General features: G+C 36.5%; 1 protein-coding gene across 2 annotated transcripts; it reads left to right on the top strand.

Moving 5' to 3' along the window:
* Positions 1-256: 256 nt before the first annotated feature.
* On the top strand, positions 257-27,094 carry LOC145317322 (fibrillin-1-like). 2 transcript variants are annotated; one of them, XM_080158344.1, is made up of 30 exons: positions 257-344; positions 826-3,428; positions 3,599-3,680; positions 3,977-4,041; positions 4,406-4,466; positions 4,936-5,030; positions 6,841-6,910; positions 7,552-7,703; positions 7,935-8,011; positions 9,595-9,704; positions 11,540-11,681; positions 12,450-12,502; positions 12,852-13,018; positions 13,186-14,752; positions 15,016-15,274; positions 15,686-15,740; positions 16,104-16,209; positions 17,114-17,195; positions 17,296-17,348; positions 17,863-17,968; positions 18,356-18,418; positions 18,672-18,715; positions 19,519-19,597; positions 20,021-20,154; positions 21,917-22,010; positions 22,552-22,624; positions 23,399-23,532; positions 23,992-24,030; positions 24,112-24,184; positions 24,472-27,094. In XM_080158344.1, the coding sequence occupies exons 2-30, from the start codon at positions 945-947 to the stop codon at positions 26,296-26,298; spliced, it is 8,346 nt and encodes a 2,781-aa protein (XP_080014470.1). In that variant the 5' UTR covers positions 257-344; positions 826-944; the 3' UTR covers positions 26,299-27,094. The 2 variants fall into 2 exon arrangements, with proteins under 2 accessions (XP_080014470.1, XP_080014469.1); XM_080158343.1 differs by lacking the exon at positions 23,992-24,030 and having other exon boundaries at positions 24,073-24,184.
* The last annotated feature ends 735 nt before the right edge of the window (positions 27,095-27,829 follow it).

Here is a 27,829-nt window from a genome sequence, read left to right on the forward strand (position 1 = left end):
AGGTAACATAACTAACCTATGTAGGAGGCTCTACCCTGCTGGGCTACCTAACATGACCAAAAAATTTGAATCCTCCTCCCTTTTTGATTAATTTATCTTAAAAATAAGTAGGGGAAATGGTTTCTAAGATAAATAGATTGTCATATATGGCTTCTTGAATTAAAATTAGTAAAAATAAAAGTAAATATTAAATTTAAATCTGTATTAGAAATTTAGAAAAAAAAGTAGTATCCATTTTTAATTTGGCAACCCTGTGGTCAGAGACCAGGAATGCGAGGACGAGGATGAGTGTGTGTCTGGCAACCATGATTGTCATAATGGTCGCTGTCTCAACACTGATCCAGGCAAATAGTCAGTCAAATTCAGGGTCTGCTATTTAGCTAAAAATTCCAATTGAAAATGCCGCAAAATTTAATATTTTGTTGGAGTAAGGTTGGAGTAAGACTTGTTTTTTTTACGTAAGTGAAGGAGGTTGGATAAGAAGGGAAGAAAAAAGAGAAGGGGGTTGTGGGGAAATTTTCCTTTAGAATTGTTTGTCAGAATCACATTCCCTTTTCCCTGAGTCACGTTAAAATATTTAATCAATTAAAACTTCACCCTTAGGGATACATAGCACTAAGAATCAATCTTACCTTCAATCATTATGAGAAGTATTGTTCTAAAAGCTTGTATGAAGGGTGATAATTGATTTATTGTTTAGTTTTCTCTCCTGAGACGGCAATTAAATACATTTTTTAACAAAAAAACGACTAAAAATTTTATTGCTTCGCTAGTTTTTACATTTTTGTCCTTGCTTTATAAATATTTGACTGGTCAATCCGACAGGTTACATTTGTATCTGCAATCCTGGGTTTATCCCCACCCAGGACCGAAGATCCTGCCTTGACGGCCGACAGGGCACCTGCTATACCGCCCTATCACGTGATGGACAATGCTCCAACCCCATGTCCTTCCAGCTCTCTAGAATTGACTGCTGTTGCGGCAAGAGTATCGCTAAGGGCTGGCGGTATAAGGCGGAGGGCGCTTGTGAGGCGTGCCCCGCCCAGGGAACGCAGCAGTATAATATTCTGTGCAACCAGCAGGCCATGCAGATTATTGCACCAAATGAGATTGATGAATGCGCCCTGCGCTCAGATTTGTGCCCTAATGGGAAATGTGTAAACACCGACTCTGGTTATGAGTGCATATGTGGCGAGGGATTTAAACAAAACTCAGAAGGCCTGTGTGTTGACAGAGATGAATGTCAGGAGGGATTGTGCAAGGGAGGCAATTGTGTCAACACTAAGGGTGGCTTTGATTGTCTTTGCCCGGTTGGTTTTCATCCAAGCTCCACGGGATCAGAGTGTATTGACCATAATGAATGTGAACAGACAGGCATGTGCGCCAACGGCAAGTGTACGAACATGGATGGATCATTTAAGTGCGAGTGTGATGATGGCTTTGTCGTATCAAAGTCAGGTCTCAGCTGTTCCGACATTGATGAATGCCGGGAAAATCCAATGATTTGCCTCAAGGGCAAGTGTGATAATATACCTGGATCTTATAAATGTTCCTGTGACGAGGGTTATGAACTTTCGGCGGACGGAACATTTTGCCGGGATTCAAACGAGTGCGCCCAAGCTGGAATATGCACCAAAGGCCGGTGTGTCAACCTTGAAGGCGGCTTCAAATGCATGTGTGATCCTGGCTACCAGTTGGCGGCCAATGGCAGGAAGTGTGAGGATGTGAATGAGTGCGCCAGTAATCCTTGTCAGGGTGGCCAGTGTACTAACACAAATGGCGGCTATGTTTGCCAGTGCTTGCCCGGATTTTCTCTTGGACCAGACAGCAAAACTTGTACTGATAATGTGCAAGGCGTCTGCTATGGTTTCTACAAAGACGGCAAATGTTCAAATCCATCAGTTGCACTGATTCCAAAGTCAAAATGTTGTTGTTTTTCTGCAGGCAAATCTGACCTCATGGGATGGGGTTCTTCGTGTGCCCCTTGCCCGCTGCCCGGTAGCCAGGAATATCAGCAGCTGTGCCCGCATGGCTCAGGTTTTACCAATGGCGGCAATGATATCAATGAATGCGCCCAAGATCCTGAAATTTGTGGTGAAGGAACATGCGAAAATCTTATTGGATCCTACAGATGTATTTGTTATGATGGTTATGAAGTTGATGCTACTGGCAAACAATGTGTGGATAAAAATGAATGTAATATAAATAGTTTGATATGCAAGGGTGGTCAGTGTAAAAATACAGTCGGCAGTTTTCAGTGTATTTGCCCCACTGGAACTTTCTACAACAAGGAGAGAATGTACTGTAGAGACGAGGACGAATGTCTAAGACCTGGTGCCTGCACTGGAGGCACTTGTATCAACATGCCTGGCAGCTATAAGTGCTTCTGCCCGCCAGGAACAACCTTGGACTCAACAGGTACAATTTGTGTTGACGCCAGAAAAGGATCCTGTTGGACCAAAATAGTTAATGGACAATGTGAGAATAATGTTCAGGCCATGACGTTGAAATCAGAATGTTGTTCTTCCATTGGCGTTGCCTGGGGTAGCCCTTGTGAACCTTGCCTGCCCAGTGATACTGAGTGTGACAAGGGTCTTGCCAAGACTGACGGCAAGACGTGTCTTGACATTAATGAATGCTTGCTGGATCCCAATATTTGTGAAGGTGGCAGGTGTGTCAACACTGATGGAAGCTTCGTCTGCTCCTGTCCAGATGGATTAACCTTGGATTCCTCCGGCAGAAAATGTCTGGATCTTCGGGAAGAGACGTGTTACATGGAGTACAGGCTTGGTATGTGCAAACATCCTATTGAGGGAAGATTCAAGAAAGAAATGTGTTGTTGCACAGTGGGACAGGCATGGGGATATCAGTGCTCACAGTGTCCGAGAAATGGAACTAAAGAATACAGTCAGCTGTGCAAGAAGGGGAATGGGTTTATGGGTGAGTCGGATGTTAATGAGTGCGCCAGCTTTCCCGATATGTGCGCTAATGGTCAGTGCAAGAATACCATGGGTTCTTTCCAGTGCATCTGTAATGATGGCTTTGCTTTGGACGCCACAGGCATGAAGTGCAAGGATATTGACGAATGTCGTCTTATTTCTGATGTATGCGGCAATGGATCCTGTGTCAACGTTGAAGGAACATTTGCTTGCTCATGCCACGAAGGTTTCAAATCTGGCGGATTTATGGAGCCATGCATTGACGTCAATGAATGCGCGGAGGATAGATTTTTATGCCGCGGTGGACGATGTCTTAATACCCCGGGATCATTTGAGTGCGAGTGTCCGCCGGGTCATGAGCTGGCGCCGGACGGACGGTCATGCAAGGATGTGAACGAGTGCAGCAGGACAAGTGGTATATGCTCGCATGGCGTCTGTGAGAACATGATGGGTAGCTATCAGTGTGTCTGTGATGAAGGTTATAAACAAGTGAGATTTTATTATTTTATTTTCCAGTGTACTTTCCCCTATAGCCCTTTAATATTATCTATGAAGGGGAGGAAAATATTATATTACATTACAAAGAGCCATTTTTTAGCTTTTAGTATTACTTATACATACATTTGGTGAAGAATGTATTAATTATTATAATTTTTAAGGTGAAGGGTGGATTGTCTTGTGAGGATATAGATGAATGTGTGGTTAATAATGGTGGCTGTGATGAACTTTGTATCAATTCTCCAGGAATCAAACTTTCATTTTAATGATGCAATTTTAAAATGCTGGCTCTTTCCCTTTCAAAGTGGGTTTGAGCACTGACCCCCACCACCTCTCCCTATCTTTAAATAAATTGCAAAAGGGGAAGACTTCTTTTTAGGAAGGCCTAAACCTTTTTAGCCAATACCTTACTATCATACCTTTAGTGATTCTGCCTGTTCATAAACAAATAAAAAATGTTCTAGTACAATAGTTTGACAAGATGACCTAACCCTCCTACCTTTCTCTCTCTCTCAGATTATGAAAGTTTGATAATGACACAGGGGCATATAGCTGCAGCTGTAGTTCTGGAAAAATGCTACTCCTTAATGGTCGTACCTGCCAGGCAAGGGCGTAGTCATCATATTTTTGGGGTTGGGGAGGGGAAGGGGTTGCTGATATCCACAAAAGAGTTTAATATGAAACATAACCGATAGAATGACAGACAGAGTAAATTAACTCTCGTACTGTTTTCTATTTGTCCAATAAGTACATAGTACAAAAAGTACAAATGTATAAATCGAATATTTATCTGTTTGGTACTTTCTTTCAAAAATTATTTTAGGAAAATAATTAAAATAAGGGGGGATTTCTTTTAAATGCCTGAAGTGCCATAAAAGTTGTGCTCGAATAGAAACTTTGAGAAATATCGCCGTCGTTGGTTGAATTCATTCCTCCTATTATCTTTTTTCTACGCCCTTGATTGCCAGGATATAGACGAGTGTACTGTGCTTCAGGATCCCTGTAACGGCGGTGTCTGCACTAATACTGAGGAATATTACAATTTTAGCAAACTTAGAGTTTTAAATTTTAATGGGGAATCCTGAATTTTATATGAAAAAAATAACAGGATGTAATCTATCTCGCCTAACCTATATAGTTCTCCTTTATAATGATGATTCTTATAGGTGCAGGATAGGTTTTTTTACTACTGAGAGTTGGTTACCTTAACCCTCTTCGCTTCCAGTGAAATCGCTTCTAGAAAAAAATTAATCCCCAAATATAAAAAAAATACTTTTTCTTTTGAAAACTAAATTTTTTAAGTTCAATTGGTCGACTTCCAACTACCCTCCCTCTCATTACTTCAAGTGCCCCCAGACCCTGCAATTGCCAAATAAGATGATAAATATTTTTTTTTATAAATTTCCCACCTCATTTGATTATGAACGTAATTTTTTTCCTCCTTACGGTGATATTAACTGACTGAAATTTTAGTGCGTTCAAAAATTGTAATAATGTTAGGGGTCGTATACTTGTGTTTGCAGTGGTGGTCTCATGATGGGGCTTGATGCAACCTCTTGTGTCGACATCAACGAGTGTAACATCAACACACAGGTAATGTGGGATCTATTATAATTCTGTGTATGTAAGGATGGTCTGATGATGACCTTGATGCTACCTCTTGTGTCGACATCAACGGGTGTAACATCAACACACAGGTAAACTGGGATACAACATCATTATATGTCTGTAGGGATGGTCTGATGATGATTTTGACGCTACCTCTTTTGTCGACATTAATGAGTGTAACATCAACGCACAGGTAAACAGGGATACATCATCATTATGTGTCTATAGAGATGGTCTTATTATGACCTTGATGCAACCTCTTGTGTCGACATCAGCAAGTGTAACATCAACACACAGGTAAACTGGGACATTCCATCATTATGTGTCTATAGAGATGGTCTAATTATGACCTTGATGCTATTCTTGTGTAGACAAAAACAAGTGTAACATCAACACACAGGTAAACTTGGATATTCCATCATTATATGTCTGCAAGGATGGTCTGATAATGACCTTGGCGCTACCTCTTGTGTCGACATTAATGAGTATAACACTAATATGTTTTTGTCTGTAGCTAGTTCAAGATTTTGATAACTACTTAACGGATTGAGTTCCTCATTTTATGAAAACTTCATATAGGTCATAGAATGGTTTTAGGCTATTCAAAGTCTTTTTTAGTTTTAGTTTTAGATTTTTTCTGCTTACCCTACTCTTTGAATAAAGAGCTCCTAGATATGGTTTTAGACTATTTTCTTGACATTTCCGTTTTTTCCTAGAGGCCAGGTGCACCTTAATAAACGGATTGAGTTCTTTTTTTATATAGAAGCCCTAGGTCATATAATGGTTTTAGGCTATTCAAACCTTAGATTTTAGTGTTAAGATAGTTTTAGAATATTTTTCTGTTTTCCCTACTCTTCGAATACAGAGCTCCTATATGCTTGGGGTGCAACCACTAGTGATTCAAAAACCAAAACTATCTAATAGTAATAGGCATTTTGGTCTTAAATGCTAATAATAATACACAATAATTGTATTTATGTTTATATTATTATAACTCATAGTGAATGCAATAAAGTACAATTAGCCTTTTTATTGTTTATATTATATCTATGTTAAATGTGCAGAAATAAATATGCAATTAAATCAAGTTTACAATACAAATTATTTTTTATTTTTATTTATTTAGTGACAGTTACCCAGTTGTCTGTTTATGTATTCTAATTTAAAAATAAGAATGACCACCATTTATAAAAGCAAAGCGAAGATGATTAAAGTCCCTCAACAGATTATGACCTCATACGATAGAATAGCCAATGAGAGGCCAGTATACACTTAATTGACCAATAGTAAAATTTATGCTGTCCTCTCATTGGTTATTTTATCGTATGACGTCAGAATCTGTTGAGGGACTTTAATCATTTAGAAGCAAAGCACTGAACGCTAGTACAAACGAACATTAACACTTGTAGAGTGTCACAACTGAAAAAGCAGAATGAAAAATGTATAAGTCTAGACAATATAAGTAAGTAAATTTGTTGCAAAACTGCTTAAATACAGGATACTGTTTAAGGACATACTTACACTTTAAAAAATTGATTATAGAGATGCTTCGCTTATAAAATTAAAACTTGTTGTAGCTGTTCCCACATGTCCAAATTAACAAAAAGAGCTAACTGTCCCGGACGAACAAACTTTTCAGCAATATACGTTATTGTTGCAGGAATCTTCATAAATAGGTTGAACTTGATAGGACGAATATAGCATATCTGAATTAACCACCAGACCTTTACACGACGGACGTACGGACAGACCCACGTTTTAGAGTAGCTTCGCTACAAAAATATGCATTATTTAGATCTGCGGAAACGGAAAGTGTGAGAATATTCTTGGATCCTACAAATGTCTCTGTGATGAAGGATTTTCAGGTATTTTTTTTAAATCAAGAGGTATTCCATAAGTCGCTTTGTCTGTACGTTCCGCTATTGTTCAAATATAATTTTCTACGCAGCTACTTAAGATAGTCTGCTGATTTTTCCTGTGAAGATACATCTTGCAAAAACGCATCCTGTAGTCTGTCAGTCTGTCGGTCATGCTACAAAAGACATCTTTTATATATTGATATGTAAAGATTTCGTGATTTTCTATCCAACATCTCATCCACCTTTCTTTTTCTTTTCCTTCCTCTTTTTAATAAATATCAGTTTGTGCATACATAAATTTTTATGCCTTGCTTCTTCTGGATTCTACCATGATAAACAAATTTATCCATCACTGCTAGTTTGAATCAACCAATCAAGATTAATGAAAGTACTCAAATTGCTAAGCAAACAAAAACTCTGCATTTAAGTATTATAATTGAAGACAGCGCAAAATGGCACCCAAAAAATGACGCCAATGAGAGGATATTATATATTTTACCATTGGTCAATTACAATGTATACTTGCCTCTCATTAGACAACTTTATTGTATGACTTCATTTTATGGTGCCATTTTGCGCTGTCTCATTAATTGCATTCCCATGATACAATGATTAAGACCTATAGAATGGCACCTTCACATTTCTAGTGACAGGTAACCTGGATGGTGGGTGCCAGGACGAGGATGAATGCCAGCTTCAAATCCACAACTGTGACAGATTTGCTACCTGCTCCAACACTAACGGCTCCTATGACTGTACCTGCCAGGAAGGCTTCACTGGGGATGGATTTAACTGCAAGGTTCGACCGCTTGTTATTGGCGCAGCTGCTCTTTAACAAATTTGGCTGTACAGCACCAATCAATGTCCGTTGTTCGACTTTTAATACATGAATCTGACAGAATTCAGAAAAATATAAAAATTATATTTTTATATAAAAATCTCTCAGGGAAATATATTTTAAAATTTAGAAGAAGGGAAGTGGTAAATTTCAGGGATATTAAATTTAAACTTTCTAACTTTGTTATTCTAGGATATAAATGAATGTTTGAAAGACAATGGAGGTTGTGACCAAGAGGCCCAGTGTATCAACACTGATGGAGGTTTCAGGTATGTTATTTTTTATACTCATTATTCTATATTTTTTTTAAGTAATGGAAGTTTAAGGAATATTGTTACTCTATACTCATTATTCTATTGTGCTTGAACGTTAATGGAGGTTTAGATCAGAACCTCCCTCCTTCTATGGCATTATTACTCTTAATTATGGCATTGTTACTCTTGACTTATTATTCTATGGAGCTTGGAAGTTTTTAAAAAGTACAAGTGTATCAATACTGATGGAGGTTCGGGTATAGTGTTACTATTTACTCATTATTCTATGGTGCTTGAAAGACAATGGAGGTTGTGATCAAAATACCTAGTATATCAATATATACTCATTATCCTTATAATAAAGTAACAGGATGTTTGTGTGTCTGTGTGTCTGTGTGTTTGTACCGAAGGATCTCGCTAACCGCTGAACTGATTGGGTTCTCCTTAACAGGGTATATTCCCATATGTCCCGGGAAGGTTTATAACTATTTTGGGGGATGGTACCACCACCCTTCCTAGAGAAATTAATTTTTTTTTAAAATTTATCGATTTAAGAAAGAGAGTTCAACGAAAAATAAACATCAAACGTTAAATAGCTATATTTTGAATATAAATAAAAACAATTAAAGTGCCACTAGAGGCCTCTAGGGGCGTAGCCGCTAGTTCTACATATAGTGTTTGAACAATAACATTCCATGTGTAAATATATTATTGTATGTATAGATGTGTATGTGACCATGGCTATAGTGGAGATGGGTAAACATGTGAAGATATACATGTAGATGAATATTCTATATACATATATTATTCTATGTGTAGATGTGTATGTGACCATGGCTATAGTGGAGATGGGTATACATGTGATGATATAGATGAATATTCTATTTATATATTATTCTATGTGTAGATGTGTATGTTACCATGGCTATAGTGGAGATGGGTATACATGTGAAGATATAGATGAATATTCTATATATATTATTCTATGCGTAGATATGTATGTGACCATGGCTATAGTGGAGATGGGTATACATGTGAAGATATAAATGAATATTCTATATATATTATTCTATGCGTAGATATGTATGTGACCATGGCTATAGTGGAAATGGGTATACATGTGATGATATAAATGCATACTCTATATATATATTATTCTATGTATAGATGTGTATGTGACCATGGCTATAGTGGAGATGGGTAAATATGTGAAGATATAGATGAATATTTTATTTATATATTATTCTATGTGTAGATGTGTATGTTACCATGGCTATAGTGAGATGGGTATACATGTGAAGATATAGATGAATATTCTATATATATTATTTTATGTATAGATGTGTATGTGACCATGGCTATAGTGTTGATTGGTACACATGTGAAGATATAGATGAATATTCTATATATATTATTCTATGCATAGATGTGTATGTGACCATGGCTATAGTGGAGATGGGTATACATGTAAAGATATAGATGAATATTCTGTATATATTATTCTATGCGTAGATATGTATGTGACCATGGCTATAGTGGAGATGGGTAAATATGTGAAGATATAGATGAATATTCTGTATATATTATTCTATGTGTAGATGTGTATGTGACCATGGCTATAGTGGAGATGGGTATACATGTGAAGATATAGATGAATGTTCTCGAGATCCTACTCTGTGCAAGAATGGAAAATGCATCAATTTTGGAGGTAAAGTCAGGAAGGGAGGGGACATTGGACTATAGAATATAATGGTCCCAAAAGTTGTATTTTCTCATTTGTTTTACTAAATGCTTTATGGGTTATTATTATATCTTAGTCGGCTAGTACAAACTATAACTGTCCAAACTTTTCCACCAATTAATTTGATTTTAAAAAGGCGTTATTTTATTTATCATAAGTGGTGAAGTCATTTATTTGTCCATTGTCTTATCCCTTGAGATCCCTGAAATATAGTTCAGAACAAGGATGATATCCTCCAATAAAGCAAAGCTTGGTAAATCAGAAAATCAGTCAAACAAATTTTTGATTATAATTTTCATTACTATCATAGAAATCTTCATGTAAAGTTTGAAATCGATAGGAATATTATTACAAGCTTTCTAATAAATTTTTAAAGGTTTTTATCCAATAAGAACGGGTCATCTCAAAAAACGCCTATCTCAGTAAACGCCTATCTCAAAAAACGCCCATCTCAGATTACGCCTATCTCAAAAAACGCCCATCTCAGAAAACGCCTATCTCAAAAAACGCCTTTTTCATAAAATGCCCACTACATTTTTTTTAAAAAAGCCTAATTTATAAATAGTATTCAATAGAATAATACAATACTTGTCATTCATGATCTCTTATCTAAAACACAGATAAACAGTTACCAAATCGTCCAGTTAATAAACTATGTACAAAGATGGATAAAATGGTAAACTAAAGAGTAACTGCTATATTAAGAGAATAGGGATAGTTTAAATAAATGGAAGAAAATTATTTTTTAATCTGGTAAAAATAAGAAGGAATATAGGGATAAGACATTACAATAACCTCACCCTATTTTCCCCCCAAATTCATCAAATATGTAGGTTGTTAAATTGTTAAATAGAAAATGTTAAATCGCTTTATGATTTATAATAATTATTCTAAACTAATTTTTTTATTTTGAGGAACAGCTATACAATTCTGATAAGTTTAAAGCATATCATACTCAATAAATATTTTGTATATTATTTGTGTATGTTAATAATTATATAACATGAATCAAAAATTTCTTTTAAGCATAATAAAAACTAGAACAAAATTTTGTGTTTTCCAAACTATTTATCCCTTCCTTACACCCTACCCAAATTTCATTACCCTATTTTTAAATTCACCCATCCAAAATTCCACAACATCTTTATGAATATCTCTTAACAAATTTACTAGGTTTAGTCATATTTACAACATTTCATCCTGATATTCTGTTAATTCAAGATATTAGGTCAAATAATAAAGAAAATAGATAATAAGTATGTTTTGATAGAGCTCATAGTTGTTCATCTTATTGTAATAACCGAAAAATAAACTGTGTTGTTTGCAGTAGATATATGAAATAAAGAAACTTAAAACATGAATTTAATAGGAAAAAGTTTTTGTTATTTAGTTGTGTTGTGATCAAGTGCCTAAGGAATGTAAAAGAGTGACATTATACTTCAGGGGTAGATATTTCAATATAAAGATTTATTATGTAAACATTGTACAATATTCACAATACCTTCATAGACTGAGATGTTTCACTGCAAGATAATTTTTAAAAATGTAGTAGGCATTTTATGAAAAAGGCGTTTTCTGAGATGGGCGTTTTTTGAGATAGGCCTTTTTTGAGATGGGCGTTTTTGAGATAGGCGTTTTTTGAGTATTGCCATAAGAACCTCATCTTTCATAGCCCAATTGTGTGAAAATTTCTACACACAATCGCTTCTATCAGCTGTTTAATTCATGTTTATCATCTTGAATAATTGTTCAAATTTTTGTAGGTTTTAATACAACGCTAATGACAGTCCAAATTTGTAAAGGTTCGTACCGCTGTGAGTGTAACAACGGGTATATGCACCCCAACCCCACCACCCAACAGCTATGTGTCGATATTGACGAGTGCTCACATTTCGACGACATCTGTGCACATGGACGATGTGAAAATGTGCCCGGTGAATTCAGGTAAGCTGCTGTTGATAAGGAAAGAGTAATGGAAAAAATCTTTATTTTTGATTCTTACTTATGATTGTTTAGCTTAAAAGTATTAGGAATATGATTCATTTGTCATCAATTTGAACCTCCCTCTGCATGCCAGATTAGAGGGATATAAATATCAAAGGATATAAAAATGAAGGACCGGATAAGTATATAACAAATAACGATGAAGATTATTAAAATTCTACCTTTTTGATAGCTGATTAACAATAATTGCCCCCTTCCATTCTGATAAATTCACTCTTTTAACGTGCCTTATTCGATTTGAACTGGAGAAAGTGTCTCTAATCTTCCATGTGACGTCATAAAATGAGTGATTATCCATCTCTTTTTAACCACTTCTCCTCTAAACTCCCTCATTTTTTTGACGTCACATGGCTGATTTTTGAGACACTTTGTCCAGTTACAATATTATTTAGATTCTTGTCAAAACAGTTTAATAACATTACTAGTCTTTTCCTATAGTGAACAAATTGTATTTATTTTTAAATTAATGTTTTGAACAATTAAATTTTTTTTCAAGTCATTTGTATGGCCCTTGGAACCCTAAAAAACAGTCGTCCTGTAAAATAATGGGATGTCTATCTGCCAAAGTACTAGCATGTATGTTTGTCTCTCTATATAATATTTTTCGTTACTGAGCCATTCTCGACGGATTTTGATTTTTTTTGCTTGTAAGATTGAAAAAGACATAAGCTTTCATGAAAACTTAAATTTGTTTCTTTTTAATTTTAGATGTATTTGTAACCAGGGTTATGTCAGAGATAAATCAAAGAAGAATTGTACAGGTTAGGTTTTAGAAATAATATTATGTTTATTGATATTCTTTTTTTTAAACACTTAATGTAAAAAGTCACGGAACCTTGTGTAACTGAAATCTTAACATACCAAAATTTACTTTTTTCTACTAGTTACACAAATAGATGTGTCTTAAATTTTGAAAATAGTGTACTTGACCCCCCTCCCCCTTAATTGAAATGAATTAACAATAGGTTTGAGTAGCGTTAGGTCGCATTGGGTACAAGGAAGCCCCGCATGATATGGATTTTTGAAATATAAACAAAGCACTTTTTACCAGTAATGAATGTTTGAATTAATATTTTGTTTTATATTTTACTTTAGATAATCTATTTTCAGACATCGACGAGTGTAGCGAGCTCGAGGCCTGTTTGTACGGGGCGTGTACGAACACCGAGGGGAGCTACGACTGTAAATGTCCCCCCAACTTTGAGTTGCTCCCCTCTGGGGCGGGCTGCGTTGATAAAAGAAAGGGGGTGTGCTATCTGGAGTTCACTACGACTGACACAGGAATACATCAAAATAAATTATTTTTGAAAAGATATATTCGACCCTGCTGTAACTAACAACTGAATTAATTCGAAGAAATATTTGGTAATTTTAGTAGAGTTTTTCGTGATTTTTCGACCAATTAATGACAATGAAGTGAAAACAAAAATTTTGATGATGAAATACAGGTATGAACATCTGTGGTATGCGTCTTGACGAGGAGGTTAGCCGGTCAGCCTGCTGCTGCTCCGGCACAGCCAAGGCGTGGGGACCAAACTGTGAACAGTGCCCGGACAAGGGCACAGAGGAGCACAAGATGGTCTGTCCGGGTGGATACGGGTTCAAACCCAACCCGGAGACAGCCATCCTGGAGGATATAAACGAATGTGAGGAAATGGAGAACATGTGCAAGAATGGGAGGTGCAGCAACACATTCGGCAGCTTCATGTGCACATGTGAGGATGGATTCGAACTTGACAGCTCGCACATGATGTGCGTTGATGTTAATGAGTGTAAACAAAATCCGTCCATTTGTGGGACTGGTAATTGTGTGAACCTAGCTGGCAGCTATGAATGTGATTGTCCGCCAGACTATATGGTCTCACAGGATGGACGGGAGTGTATTGATATGCGGAAGGAAAGATGTTACATGAAGTTTGCGGATAACTCTTGCAGCCAACCAATGACGCAGCCGCAGACAAGGATGGTCTGCTGTTGTTCCATGGGAGCCGCTTGGGGTGTCGGGTGTGAGGAATGCCCAGCCGACGGCAGTCAAGAATACAGGCGGCTGTGTGGTCAGGCCGGGCCGGGCATGATGGTGGACCCCATGACCGGTACAAGGACTGAGATTAATGCATGTGAGCTGATGCCGGGCGCGTGTCAGCACGGCAGCTGTGTCAACACAGTTGGCAGCTTTAGATGCGAATGCAACAATGGTTATGAATTTGATGAGGATTCTCATCAGTGTGTGGATTTAAATGAATGCCTACAAAGTCCTTGCTCTGGAAACTCTGAGTGTGTCAATATACCTGGAAGCTATACCTGTAAATGTCCAGAGGGCTACAAGCTGGGTCCTACCGGTCGTGACTGCCGGGACATTGATGAATGCAGCGAGATACAGGGCATGTGTGACAACGGCGAGTGCCGCAACCTTGCCGGCAGCTTTCAGTGCACATGCAAGGAGGGATTCACACTGACATCGGCTAGAGATTCCTGTGTCGATACGGATGAATGTTGGAATAATCCAGGTATTTGTGGTAATGGCACCTGTCATAATCATGTTGGCGGCTACACCTGCAAATGCAATCCTGGCTTTAAATTGGCCGCTGGTCAAGTGTGCGAGGATGTTGACGAGTGTAGGATTGATTACAATCTGTGCCGGCACGGCCGCTGTCGCAATATACCCGGCAGCTTTAGCTGCGAATGTGCTGACGGCTTCCAACTGTCAGCCGACGGCCGTACGTGCGAGGATAAGAATGAATGTGAAGATCCGAACTTTTGTCCGCCACCAGGCGCATGCGACAACGTCATGGGCTCCTCAGTTTGTACATGTCCGGTGGGATTCAAACTTGATGCCCAGGGAGCTGTTTGTCTGGACGTCAATGAGTGTGTGGAGGACAAGACCTTCTGTGTGGACGGGTTCTGCAGGAACAGGGATGGTGGGGCTGACTGTAGCTGCCAGGATGGATGGAGCCTGGATGCTTCTGGCAGGCAATGTTTAGATAAGAGACAGGGAAGATGCTTTGATCAATACAGGAATGTTTTTACAATACAGATATTTTGTTCATTCTCTGTTTTGAAATCCATACATAATGTCTTTCTTTTTTTGGCAAAATTTTCTCTCTCTCACACACACACACACACCATTTCTCCTACTTTTCTTTCTGATTTTTTTTCTCTTAATTTTTGTCTCTATTATCATCTTATCTACTAATTTGAACAAATTTACTGTTATTCAACATAATCACCCTTGCTGTACTATAATTTTGCTCTATTGTAAACTCTCACTTGTTGAACAGGCGGGACATATGTCTAGCGCCGCGGCCAGGCGTCCTCACCCGCAAATCATGCTGCTGCACCATGGGACAAGCATGGGGGGCTGACGCCGCCAGCGGTGGATGTGAAGAATGCCCGGCGGACGGCTCCGCCGAGTTTCTGAAGCTGTGTCCCGGCGGGATGGGGCGCGGCGAATTCGGCGAAGATTATAACGAGTGTGAGATGATGGAGGATTTGTGTAAGAATGGTCGCTGCATCAATACTGATGGCTCTTACAGGTTTGTGCATTTATCACCTGAAAAAAATAACTTCTTTGTCTTTAATAAAAATAAGGTTGTATAATAAAAGGGTGAAGGAAGCAAAACATGAAGTAATTTTTTTGCCCTCTAGCTTCAAAAGAAGCTGAGATAATTATTTGAATCCGTAGGTAGCTCGTTAGATGTATTTGGGTTTCACTGGAAATTGATTTAAAGAAATAGCTGGAATAATATAAAATGTAAAAGAAAACTTAATATTTATATAGAGGCTCAAGCGAGGGTTTTTATAGCGTGCAAATTGTGGAATAAAATTGTTGTTTTTAGAATTATGTTCACTCCAGATCAAATAGGCTTTTGATTACATATATACTTTCTATTTAAATAAGTTTAGCAAAATTAACCCCTCACAAGATTATAATGATCCTTGTTTAGATGTGAATGTGAAAGCGGCTATGTGTTGGATTCCAGCGGTCATGAGTGTGTTGACAGGAACAGTTACATACCTATACATCTGCACCATTAAGGAAGCACCTTAGAGTGCCTATAAAAAAATGACGTCATACAATTAAGATTGCCAATGATAGGTCAGCATACATTATACTGGAATAACGAACTGACCAATAAATGCCAGGGAAATAGCAACCAAAATTGACAACAATTTATCCCCTGTCTTTAATATCCACGTATATTCTAAATCCATTATAATAGTACCTATACAGAATAATATTAGAAACAACATTTGATTTTCTAATTTTTTTGTTTGTTTTGGAACTATTTGCAAAATAAACATTAGATTATAGAACAAATTACAATTATAACTATATTTAATTGGTATGAACTTCCCGTGGTTAGGAACGAGTGTGAGAGCCCGCGGTTGTGCGGTAATGGCACGTGTACCAATATGGTGGGTGGGTTTGTGTGCGACTGTGCGCATGGCTTCACTCCGGGACAAACAGGTAAACATGATCAGCTGATCAAGCACATGTACCATTGTGGCGGGACAAACTGGTAAACATGATCAGCTGATCTAACACATGTACAAATATTGCGGAACATACTATTAAATATGATCAGCTGATCAAACACATGTACCTACATGGTGGATGGGTCAAGCACGTGTAACATTATGGTGGGACAAACTGGTAAACATTAACAGCTGATCAAGAAGTCGTACCAATATGACGGGAGAGTTTGTGTGAGACTTCACTTCACTCCGGTACAAACAGGTAAACATGAACAGCTGATCAAGCAGGTGTACCAATATGGCGGGACAAACAGGTAAACATGACCAGCTGATCAAGTAAGTGTTCTAATATTGTGGCAGGGTTTGTGGGTTACTATGCGCAGCGCTTCACACAGAGACATACAAGAAAAAATGATAAGCTGATCAAGCAAGTGTCTAGTATTGTGTGGATAGTTTGTGTGCGAATCATGGCTTCACACAAGGACAAACAGGTAAACATGATCATCTGATCAAGCATGGGTACCAATATGGCGGAACAAACTGATAAACATCATCAGCTGATCAAGCAGGTATACCAATATGACGGGACAAACTGATAAACATGATCAGCTGATCAAGCACGTGTACCAATATGGCGGGAAAAACAGGTAAACATAAACATCTGATAAATATGTTGGGAGGATTTGTGCGCGACTGTGCTCATGGATTCACTCCAGGACAAACAGGTAAAAATAATCATCTGATCTAAAGGAATAATAGAATTGCCAATAAATTGATGTGCATCTCCAATGATGTTACACAAAATTACACCTTCTGTAGATAACAATTAGTGGTTGAAACGTTTCAATCCAATAAAGGTGTCAGACACACTTTTTGAAAGAAGTTCTCTAATTCAGGAATTTGCGAGGATGTTGATGAATGTTCAAACTCCCAACATGATTGTGCTTTCAGGTGTCATAATACTCCTGGCAGCTTCAGGTAAAACTTTGCTGTTGTCACTGCTAGTTTGAACCTATCAATCATGACTTTATTATTTTATTCTTATCAATATATTTTCATTATTACTTTTATAATTTAGATGCATCTGTCCATTTGGATATACTCTGGCTCCAGATGGTAAACATTGTCAAGGTATTATACTAGTTATTACATGCAATACATGTTCTATAAAGTTTAGATATACTGTTGCACCAGATGGTAAACATTGTCAAGGTATTATACTAGTTATTACATACAATACATGTTCTATAAAGTTTAGATATACTCTAGCACCAGATGGTAAACATTGTCAAGGTATTATGCTAGTTATTACATACAATACATGTTCTATAAAGTTTAGATATACTGTTGCACCAGATGGTAAACATTGTCAAGGTATTATACTAGTTATTACATACAATACATGTTCTATAAAGTTTAGATATACTCTAGCACCAGATGGTAAACATTGTCAAGGTATTATGCTAGTTATTACATACAATACATGTTCTATAAAGTTTAGATATACTCTAGCACCAGATGGTAAACATTGTCAAGGTATTATACTAGTTATTACATGCAATACATGTTCTATAAAGTTTAGATATAACCGTTATTATCCTATTTGATTATTTTTTTGATTTTATTTAATGCTTTGCTTTTTTAGATTTGAACGAGTGTGAGACAGATGCGAATAATTGTAGATATGAATGCAAGAACCTTATTGGAACCTTCATTTGTACCTGTCCAGCAGGATACAGGAAACCTGGCAGGTAACATGATTAGGTTCTTTGTTTGTAACTGTCCAGAAGGATACAGTGAAACCTGGCAGGTAACAGGATTTAATTCTTTGTTTGTACCTCTCCAGCTGGATACAGAAAACCTGGCAGGTAACAGGATTAGATCCTTTGTTTGTACCTGTCCAGCAGGATATAGTAAACCTGACAGGTAACAGGATTAGATCCTTTGTTTGTACCTGTCCAGCAGGATATAGTAAACCTGACAGGTAACAGGATTAGGTCCTTTGTTTGTACTTAGGAAACAGTTATCAGGGAAAAAAGTAATTTTGTGAAAAATAACTCAACTATTTTAATAAAATCTTATTGCTAAATATTCAATATTGTTAAAACATAGGACTCAATGTAGTAATATATATTTAGGGTGGATGATTGTGTTGATATAGACGAGTGTGGGGAGAATCCTGCCATCTGTGGAGAAGGAAGGTAAAATCCCTGATTTTTTTGGGGGGGGGGGGAAGATAATAGCAATTATCTAGTTGTAAAATCTTTTTTTTAAAAAGATTGATTTTGTTATTAAATTAAAGATTATAAAGGTTTGAAATTTTAGGTGCATCAAAAACGGAAGGAGGCTACTTATGACACGAAGCCCAATCTGTACTACTTTTGATTCCTGTGACGTCATAAAATGAGGGAGATGAGTTATAAGTTTTAAAATTTTCAAGGTTTTTAATTTAAGGTGTATAAATACGGAAGGCGGCTACCAATGTCAGTGTAAACAAGGCAGGACTAACATTTTAACAAATCAATAAAATACCAATCTAAGATTATTTTACATAAATTATATTTTACCTTTTTTTGATGGAAGTAGTGTTTTGAACCCCCAAGAAACTTTGTACAACCAGTTGGGATATTCCTTGATGAGCTTCATCACGACTGACGGACGGACTGTCAGACATTATTTAACTTTAGACAGTAGATAATTGTCAGAGAGGGAGGGGACATTAAGCTATTATAAAGTTTAAAATAACGTTTTATTAGTCGTTGGCTTAACTTTGGAGACTTAAGATTGGTTGGTTCATTAAGTTGAGTGTTCAAACGTTTTAACCAGCAATTGTTATCTACAAGTGAGTTAATTTTGAGTATCATCATTTGGGACTTACATCAATTTATCAGCCATTGTCTTATCCCTTTAGATCCCTGGATAATTGTATTTGTTCTTTATTTAGTGTTAGTTCGACTTTTTAAATGCATTTGATAGATATAACTTGTTCCTAAAAAAGTAAAAAATGAAGCACTGGAAAGTGTCATGTGTGAAGTCATAAAAGTACGTCTAAAAGGGAGGAATGAGAGAAGAAGTGGGAAAGGAAACCATTTTTAAAAGTGATGGATTTAGATGTATTTTTGTAACGTCACACATGACACTTTCCAGCGATTCGAAAAACAAGGGAGAATATGTCTGATTAGTTGGATAGGGAAAGATCTTTAAAGATCTTGGATTTTGGTAAAGCTTTATATAATTTAATTAGGCTAAACCAGTAACCCAAATTTATAAATAAATGTTAAAATGTCCCTAAACTAACAAGGATACGCTGTGTCCACAGATGGAAAGAAATGTGTAGATAACAGGAAAAGAGTTTGCTTCCATTCTATACAAAGTGGCAGGTATACATTTTATTCTATTCCACTGAGAAAGCGTTGTTTTTTAATCAAAGCTACCCTATAACTTACTTAATTAGACAGTTCTGAAAGAAATTTAAAATTTAATACATGATCTCTTTACAGAAAATGTGATTTATTGATTTGTGAGATGGCATCTGGAATTAAAGATTCTATAACCAGTCAGCAATTTATTTCTCTTAGCATCCATAATGTTCTTTAGATTAAATTTTTGGTTAAAAAGTGTAAACACTTCTAGATTGGAACCACCCAATCAAAACTTTGTGTACCAGTGTAATTTACAGTCAAATATCCATTCCTACCTGGTAAAAATTGAAATGAAAATTTGTTCACCTCTTATTGATATTGTGATTCTTTTATGTATCTTACAATTTAAATTTTTCTTAAAAACTAAATAAAAATATTTAGATGTGCTGACGGTGGCCAGATAGATGTGACCAAAACAGATTGTTGTTGCTCTATGGGAGTTGGTTGGGGACCTTCTTGCGAATTGTGTCCGGCTAGAGGCACTAAACAGTTTAAACAGCTTTGCCATTCTGAAGGTTAGTAAATTGTTGTAAAGACCAAATTGTTAGTTATATTTCCGCATGGTTACTTAGAATATTAATATATAAACGTTTGTAGCGGGACAAAGTGTCTCAAAAATTAGCCATGTGACGTCATAAAAATGTTGGAGATAAGAGAAGAAGTGGGAAAGAAAACCACTAAAAAAGAGATGGATAATCACTCGTTTTTATGACGTCACATGGCTGATTTTTTAGTCGCCTTGTCCCGCTAAAAACGTTAGAGAAAGAATGTCTACCTGATATGAATAAAAAGACACTATTCTAAGACATGAACATTTACTTTGATTTCAGTAATCATTTTCAAGTCATTTTGACATTTGTAGAAGTAAAGAAAATAAGTAAGAAAGTTAGTTTGTATTAGAGTGAGGGATCTAATTGTAAATTATGCCCCCTATAGTAGGGCGGGTCGATTTGCAGTCTTTTTTGGATTTTCACATTAGTAGACATTAGCAGGGGTTACTGGGCCAATATAAAACCCTGTGAAACTTGAAAGGGGTTTTTTAATCCAAAAACAACGGGTGCGCGGGGGGTATGAAAAGTGATCACGCCCTTATAAAACCAAAAATTGAAATTACTTTAAACACAGGCATGTTGCATATGAAAATGACCGCATTGAAATGATGATTACGAATCTGAAAACCGTTTTTAAAAACATTGCTCCTATTTCGAATAAGATCTCATTAAGTACCTAAAAACTGCTGATTTAGTCAAAATTGTTTATTTTGGAAGGTTATTTGAAAATCATTTCAGACTGAATCAATATTTTTTTAAGCGGTTTTCAGATCTGTAATCAGTATTTCAATGCGGTCATTTTGATATGCAACATGCCTGTGTTTTAAGGAATTTCAATTTTTGGTTTTATAATGAGGCAGGCACATTTTATATCCCCCGCGCGCCCGTTATTTTTGGATTAAATAAACCTCTAAAGTTTCACAGGGTTTTATAATGGCCCAGTAACCCTTGCCAATGTGTACTAATGTGAAATTCCAAAATCGACCCACCCTACCCTATAGTTGAATCAAAAACAATATATGACTGTCTGAAATAGTTGAATTTCATTTATGTTTCGATAGTAATAGACAAAGTTAACTTTCCAACTATATAACTTAATTATATTTTGTCTAGGAATGAATAATCGCGGAAAACAATGGCTGATCTCTTTAAAAATGATCATATTTTGTCTAGGAATAAATAGTCGCGGATAGGATATAGACGAATATAAAACAATGGCTGATCTCTTTAAAAATGATCATATTTTGTCTAGGAATGAATAATCGCGAATAGGATAAAGACGAATGTAAAACAATGGCTGATCTATGTCAAAATAAGCATATTTTGTCTAGTAATGAATAATCGTGGAGATGACATAGACGAATGTAAAACAATGGCTGATCTATGTCAAAAAAATCATATTTTGTCTAAATAGTAATGAAAAATCGTGGAGAGGACATAGATAACGTAAAACAATATGTAAAATTAATGATTATATTTTGTCTAGGAATGAATAATCGTGGAGAGGACATAGACTAATGCAAAACAATGGCTGATCTATGTGAAAATTATTATATTTTGTCCAGGAATGAATAATCGTGGAGAGGACATAGCCGAATGTATAACAATGGCTGATATGTGTAAAAATTATTATATTTTGTCTAGGAATGAATAATCGTGGAGAGGACATAGACGAACGTAAAACAATAACTGATCTATGTAAAATTAATGATTATATTTTGTCTAGGAATGAATAATCGTGGAGAGGACATAGACGAATGTAAAACAATGGCTGATCTATGTAAAAATGGTCAATGTATAAATACTTTGGGATCATTTAGGTAAAACTAATTTAAAACTAACTTTCTCATGTGTTTATTTAGTGGTAATTTTAAACTTGGGTCCATCTATTTTTGTATATGTTTTTTAAAAATCTTTTAAGGTCCATAAGTTTATCGTTCTACTAAGAAATTTAAATAGTAGGAACCATTGACTAGTATTTTTCAGCTTATATCCACCCATATCGTATCTCAACCCCTCCATAAAGAACTTTACAAGAATGACAACATACATAAGTAGCAAAGCACCTAAAATCATGAATAAACGGACAGAGTGAGTTTAAAAGCAGATGTTCAGTGTTAATAAAAAAGATTGAGTGAAAAAGTAAAGAAATATATTTTTATTAGTACAAACCAAGAAAGATAAACCGAGAAAATCACATCCACAGCATTACGGACGGACAGACAAAGTAGCTTCTTTCCTAATAATTTAAGAAATTATAAATTATTATAGAACCCTATTTATTCTAATTATTCTATTAGCCCCATTTCATTTTGTTTGACAACACAATTTCAAAACTTAATGCAAAATGTATTATTTTAGATGTATATGTGATCGTGGCTATGTACCTGACCCAACTAAAACTAAATGTCAAGACTTCAACGAATGTACTGGGGTAATATATTTTATGACAGACAAATTGAGGGTCTGATTTTGTACAGTACATCATGTGTACATATAGTTTTCTTGAGTTTTACAAATATTTAAATGGATTTTTGTACTAAAGTGTACAAAACTAAATTACATTTCAACTTATTACATAAAGAGAACGACTTTTTAATGGATTTATTATTACTTGGATGTTACTCCAGATTTTCATGTTCTCTAATAACATAAAATCGCAGCAGGCTAAAATAACGATACCCCAAATCCAACTTTCTACTCCATCAACTCCCCTCCTACTTGATAAACCAACTTACAAATATTGAGTTCCATTTAGCAACCTAAAATTGAAGATTATTTTCCCCCTGTCATAATATCCAAGTATATTCTATATCCATCACTATTCTCAACGTCTGTGTTTAAAATAAAAGTATAAAAAAGGTGTATTGATTTAAAATATTTTTAACAACTTTTTTTCATATATGTAGTAAACTAAAGTAGGTTAGAATAATTATGGCTTTTTATCTATATTAGAATGTCCCGTTGGTTCTTCTATTGCAAGATCTCCTTGACAAAAAATTGAAACAGTAATTTTATTCTGGTCCCCAAAGTTTTGATTGGGTTGTTCCAACTAGCAGTCTCCAAATTTTTACATTCATTAATTTAACGTATAAAAATTTAATTTTGTTTAGCAAAATTTGGATTGCATTTATTTTGTCGTTTATTGTCTTATTTCTTATGGTCCCTAATTAAAACTGATCACCAATTGATATTATTTTGTTGCTAGGGCCCGAACCCGTGTGAGCATGAGTGCTACAATACCTTTGGTTCCTACACCTGTTCCTGCCCGCCAGGATACATCCTTAATCCAGACAGCAGGACCTGTAGGGACATTGATGAATGCAGGACTGGTCAACACAGGTACAAATCATAGCTGGAGCTCTTTATTGTGCCTATAAAAAAAAGGACATCATACAGTACAAATGACTTACACAAAAAGCCAATACACAGATTAAATTACCAATCACAGGCCACCATACATTATAATTAAAAAATGGTAGGCCAGTATGATGTCATTTTTTGTAGGCACTATAAAAGCTTCATCCTAGCTACTCTATTATAATTTAATGTCTGTTCATCCGAGGGTCTAGCCGTCCATGAACGACACTAATTTCTCTTTTGTGGATGAATTTTTAAGATTGAAGATTTTTAATGATCATAATATACAAATATTCTGCTTCTTTAATACCAGGATAATAATATCCAGGTGTGAACAGGAGTAAACAGGTGTGAACAGTGTGTAAATACAGAGGGTAGCCACAGGTGTATGTGTATACCTGGGTGTTAACATATTATAGTTGTAATAATAATAATATCTAGGTGTGAACAGGAGTGTGTAAATACAGAGGGTAGCTACAGGTGTATGTGTATAACTGGGTGTTAATATATTATAATATCTAGGTGTGAACAGGAGTGTGTAAATACCGAGGGTAGCTACAGGTGTATGTGCCCGCCAGGCTACGAACAGATTGGAGACAGATGTGCTGATATCAATGAATGCGCAGAACAACAGGTAAAGACAAAAGCAAGGCTTTCCTAAAAAGCAGAAAACATTATCTGATTGATTGCTCTAGCAACAAATTTTATGTTTGCAACCTTAAATATCTTATTCAAAACTAAAAGTTCTAAAAAATCATAAATGTTTACTTATCTTGTTAGATATTGGCACAATATAACAATTGTAAAAGCTTAAATTGCCTAGATTTTCTCTATTATTTTTTTATAATTTTTCTTGTTTGTTATTGCTGAGCTTCTTTGTTTTTAAAAATCCAAGATAATTTGACAAATAATCATGTTTAGGGTCTGTGTCCGCCGCCAGGGTCCTGCAAGAATACAGACGGAAGCTACAAGTGTGTGTGTCCCCGAGGCTTCCATCTGGACTCTACTGGCACATTCTGCATGGAGGACTGCGCTGCCGGCTCTGATAACTGCGGCTGCGAGGATGGATATAAACTTCATCTTTACTATAATGAATGTGTTGATATCAATGAGTGTGAGGAAAAATATAATCCGTGTGGCAATGAAAGATGTATCAACACCATTGGAAGCTATGAGTGTGAGTGCCCGCAGACATTCTACTTTGATTATTCCCAGGGCAGATGTGTCCCGGAGGGAGGTGGTAGGGGTAGTGATGGACTTGGTCCGGACGGAGTTTGGAGGCCAGAACAGCCGTACAGGCCTGGAGGTAATCATTCTGAGGGGTATCCTGAGTATCCAGGTGAGTATGGAGGTGGTTCTGGATATCCTAAGGGCAATGGGCGACCTGGTGGCGGTTACAATGGTCCTGTTGGACCGGGATTCAATGGTAAACCTGGATATCCAGGAGAATCGGGCACTGGAGGTTATCCAGGTAGGCCTGGTCAACCTGGAGGCTACGGACCATCAACTGGAGGCTCCCGAACGACTGTTCGTCCAGATGGAAATATTTACCCAGGCTACCAGGAGGGAGGTGATGGTCCAGGTATTGGCCGACCAGGTTATCCTGGCCAAAATGGTAGGCCAGGTAACAATGGCAGGCCCGGATACCCCGGTCAAACTGGACGACCAGGCTACAACGGTGGATCTGGACAGACAGATGGATATGATGGAAGGCGCGGTGAGACTGACGGCTCCGGGGGTAGATATGATTTACCTGGCACAAATGGCCGCCCAGGAGGCTCCAGACCTGGTGGCTATCCTGGAACATCAGGACGTCCAGGCGACGGAACAGGAGGATTTTCTCCCGGTCAAAATACCAGACCTGGATATCCAGGCCAAGATGAAGGGTCTGGCTACCCACCGAGTGGTCAAAATGGGAGACCTGGGTACCCAGGATATCCAGGACAGCCAGGATATCCGGCCACGTCCCTGCAACCAGGAGGAAGATATCCAGACGACACGGGAAGCGGCCAAATTCCAGGTTACAATGACAATGCCAGACCAGGAGGATATCCGGGCACAGTACCGAGCAGGCCACCTGGCATGCATGGTCCTGGAGACAGAAATCAGGCTGGTGGCGGTGGCATATCAGGTTCTATGGATGGCAGACAAGATTGTGTGGATGCCACGTGCTCTTTTGGCTGCATCCTGCTGATAAGTGGAGCCAGTTTATGTCAGTGTCCGCCAGGTTACCACAGCATCGGAGATGGACATTGCATCGCCACCGTCAACCCTTCCTCCTACCAACCATGGGATTGGAACTTTGGCGATTGGAGCGAGGGTACCGATGACTTTATCGACACCGAAGGTTGTTTCTCGTGCCAGATGAATGCAGGATCGGCGGGCAGACGGCGTGGCCCCTTGCCGCCGCAGCAACGGCGTAGAAGTAAGCGTAGTGATGATGATACTGCTGTACAACATGATTTTGTTATTGAACTAACCGTTCATAAAAATCAAACAGTGAGTGATCAAAGTGTAATGAAATTATTAGCGGCTAAGTCAGACAAACCTATCAAATACAAAATCATAAAAGATCCTCGGAATATGTTTAAACTTGAACATATTGTAGATACATGGCAGTTATCTTTTAGAAATAATGTCAATGTGACGGATAAGTTTGTAATATTAGTTCAAGGAGACTCTTATGAGAATACAAATGTTCTTAGTGATGGTTATATTAATTCTTTAGTTCATATTTTAGTTCAATAAAAAACTTATACTAACGTGAAGACTGCAAATAGGGTTATTATGTGTTTTGTTATAAGTCAACCATCCCAATACCATCTTAAAATAAAATAGCCTAATACCACATAAATTAGTAGTTTTTGAAATCTTAAGCAAAAAACTTACCTACTACTTTTTATACTTAATGATAGGAGTATATTAAAGTAAAAATGATCGTGTACTTTAAGCGATTGATTATAACATAGTTTAATTTCTTCTAATGTTTTTTTTTATTTGAGCTAGTTTTAAATACTTTTTTTGCTTAATTTGTACTTATTACTGCCATATTACTTTAAAGTATGAAAAATCTATAATATAATGTATTAAGTTAAATTAAATTTAGTAATTTTAATGTAATTTATCGATACTTAAAGTCAAGTTCATTTTGAGATTTTAAATCAGAGTTTGGAAGAAAAAAAATATAAAAGTAAAATTACATTTCATTTACTTTTCTCATTTTTGATTAAATAGGTAGAAAAAATTTAACATTTTCAGTTTTTTCATTTAATCGTTTTTAATTTTTGTGTTTATATAACTAGCCAAATAACTGAAAACTTTTTTACTTTACTTCTATTCAATTTTATTTTTAGTCTTATTAAATTAATGCATAATTAAATAAAGATAAGTTTTAGTACTTTTTAAGTAGATATAATTTAAGAATGTAGACAAAATGATTTTCAATGTAATTTTAAATCACTGCCCTTGTTTAGCTTAATTTTTAATTTTATATTTTGTGATATTAACTTTTTTTACAATTTAATAAAACTTGAACAATTTATTCTAAGGATTTTTGTTTCTTTATTATTAAAGCAACTCCTTATTCAGGTTTTGTGCGTTTGTATAATTTGAACGTTGTGATCAGTTTCGTTTTGCCAGGGGGTGGCTGAATCGTACCCGAAAGCTTTGACAACCCCTCAAAGCCAAAATCGAGGAGGTGTATTATAGAACACAAGAGTGGTGTAGTTTTAGCGTTTGGGGGGTGTCCTTTTACACCCCTCTCTACATAATCAACATTCTCAGATTTCCAATAGCGTCCTTTAATTTGAAAAATGTTTTCACACACTCTCACTTTTTCACCTTGACACCTCTCTTGGGTGTTATCACGGGGTGTAGGTCAAGAGGGTTTAGAGGGGTGTAGTGGGTGGATAATCTGCATGACTCTGGTTAAAGGTAATTTTTTGGATAACTCTTTCTTATAAATATACTAAAATCCAGCTCATACCAATAACGAAATTAATTCGGAAGAAAATCACAAAACCTATACGTGTTTTTCAGCTGTCGTTGGGGGGCAACACATCGTAAAATTGACGACCTCTCCGTTTGCCCCCCAAATATTATTTTAGATTTATTTTGCTTGTTGGTTATACCTTATTCCTGACTAAAATCAGTCATAAGGAACTATATGATGATTTTTGCAAGAGATTGAAAAAAACAAGGGTAACATTCATGATTTAAATAGATTGTAATCATTGAATAGTAGTCTCATTTTCACCCTTCTTGTTAACCAATTATGTTT

The sequence above is a fragment of the Acartia tonsa genome, chromosome 4 (genome assembly GCF_053477335.1).
Source record: "Acartia tonsa isolate MP-2025a chromosome 4, ASM5347733v1, whole genome shotgun sequence".
In the NCBI taxonomy this organism is placed as follows: Eukaryota; Metazoa; Arthropoda; class Copepoda; order Calanoida; family Acartiidae; genus Acartia; species Acartia tonsa.

Coding starts and splice junctions, on each gene's coding strand:
- LOC145317322 (XM_080158344.1), top strand. CDS start 945: ATGTCCTTCCAGCTCTCTAGAATTGACTGCTGTTGCGGCAAGAGTATC. Junction 22,625..23,398: donor ACTTCAACGAATGTACTGGG/GTAATATATTTT, acceptor TTTTGTTGCTAG/GGCCCGAACCCGTGTGAGCA. Junction 23,533..23,991: donor TGCAGGACTGGTCAACACAG/GTACAAATCATA, acceptor AATAATATCTAG/GTGTGAACAGGAGTGTGTAA.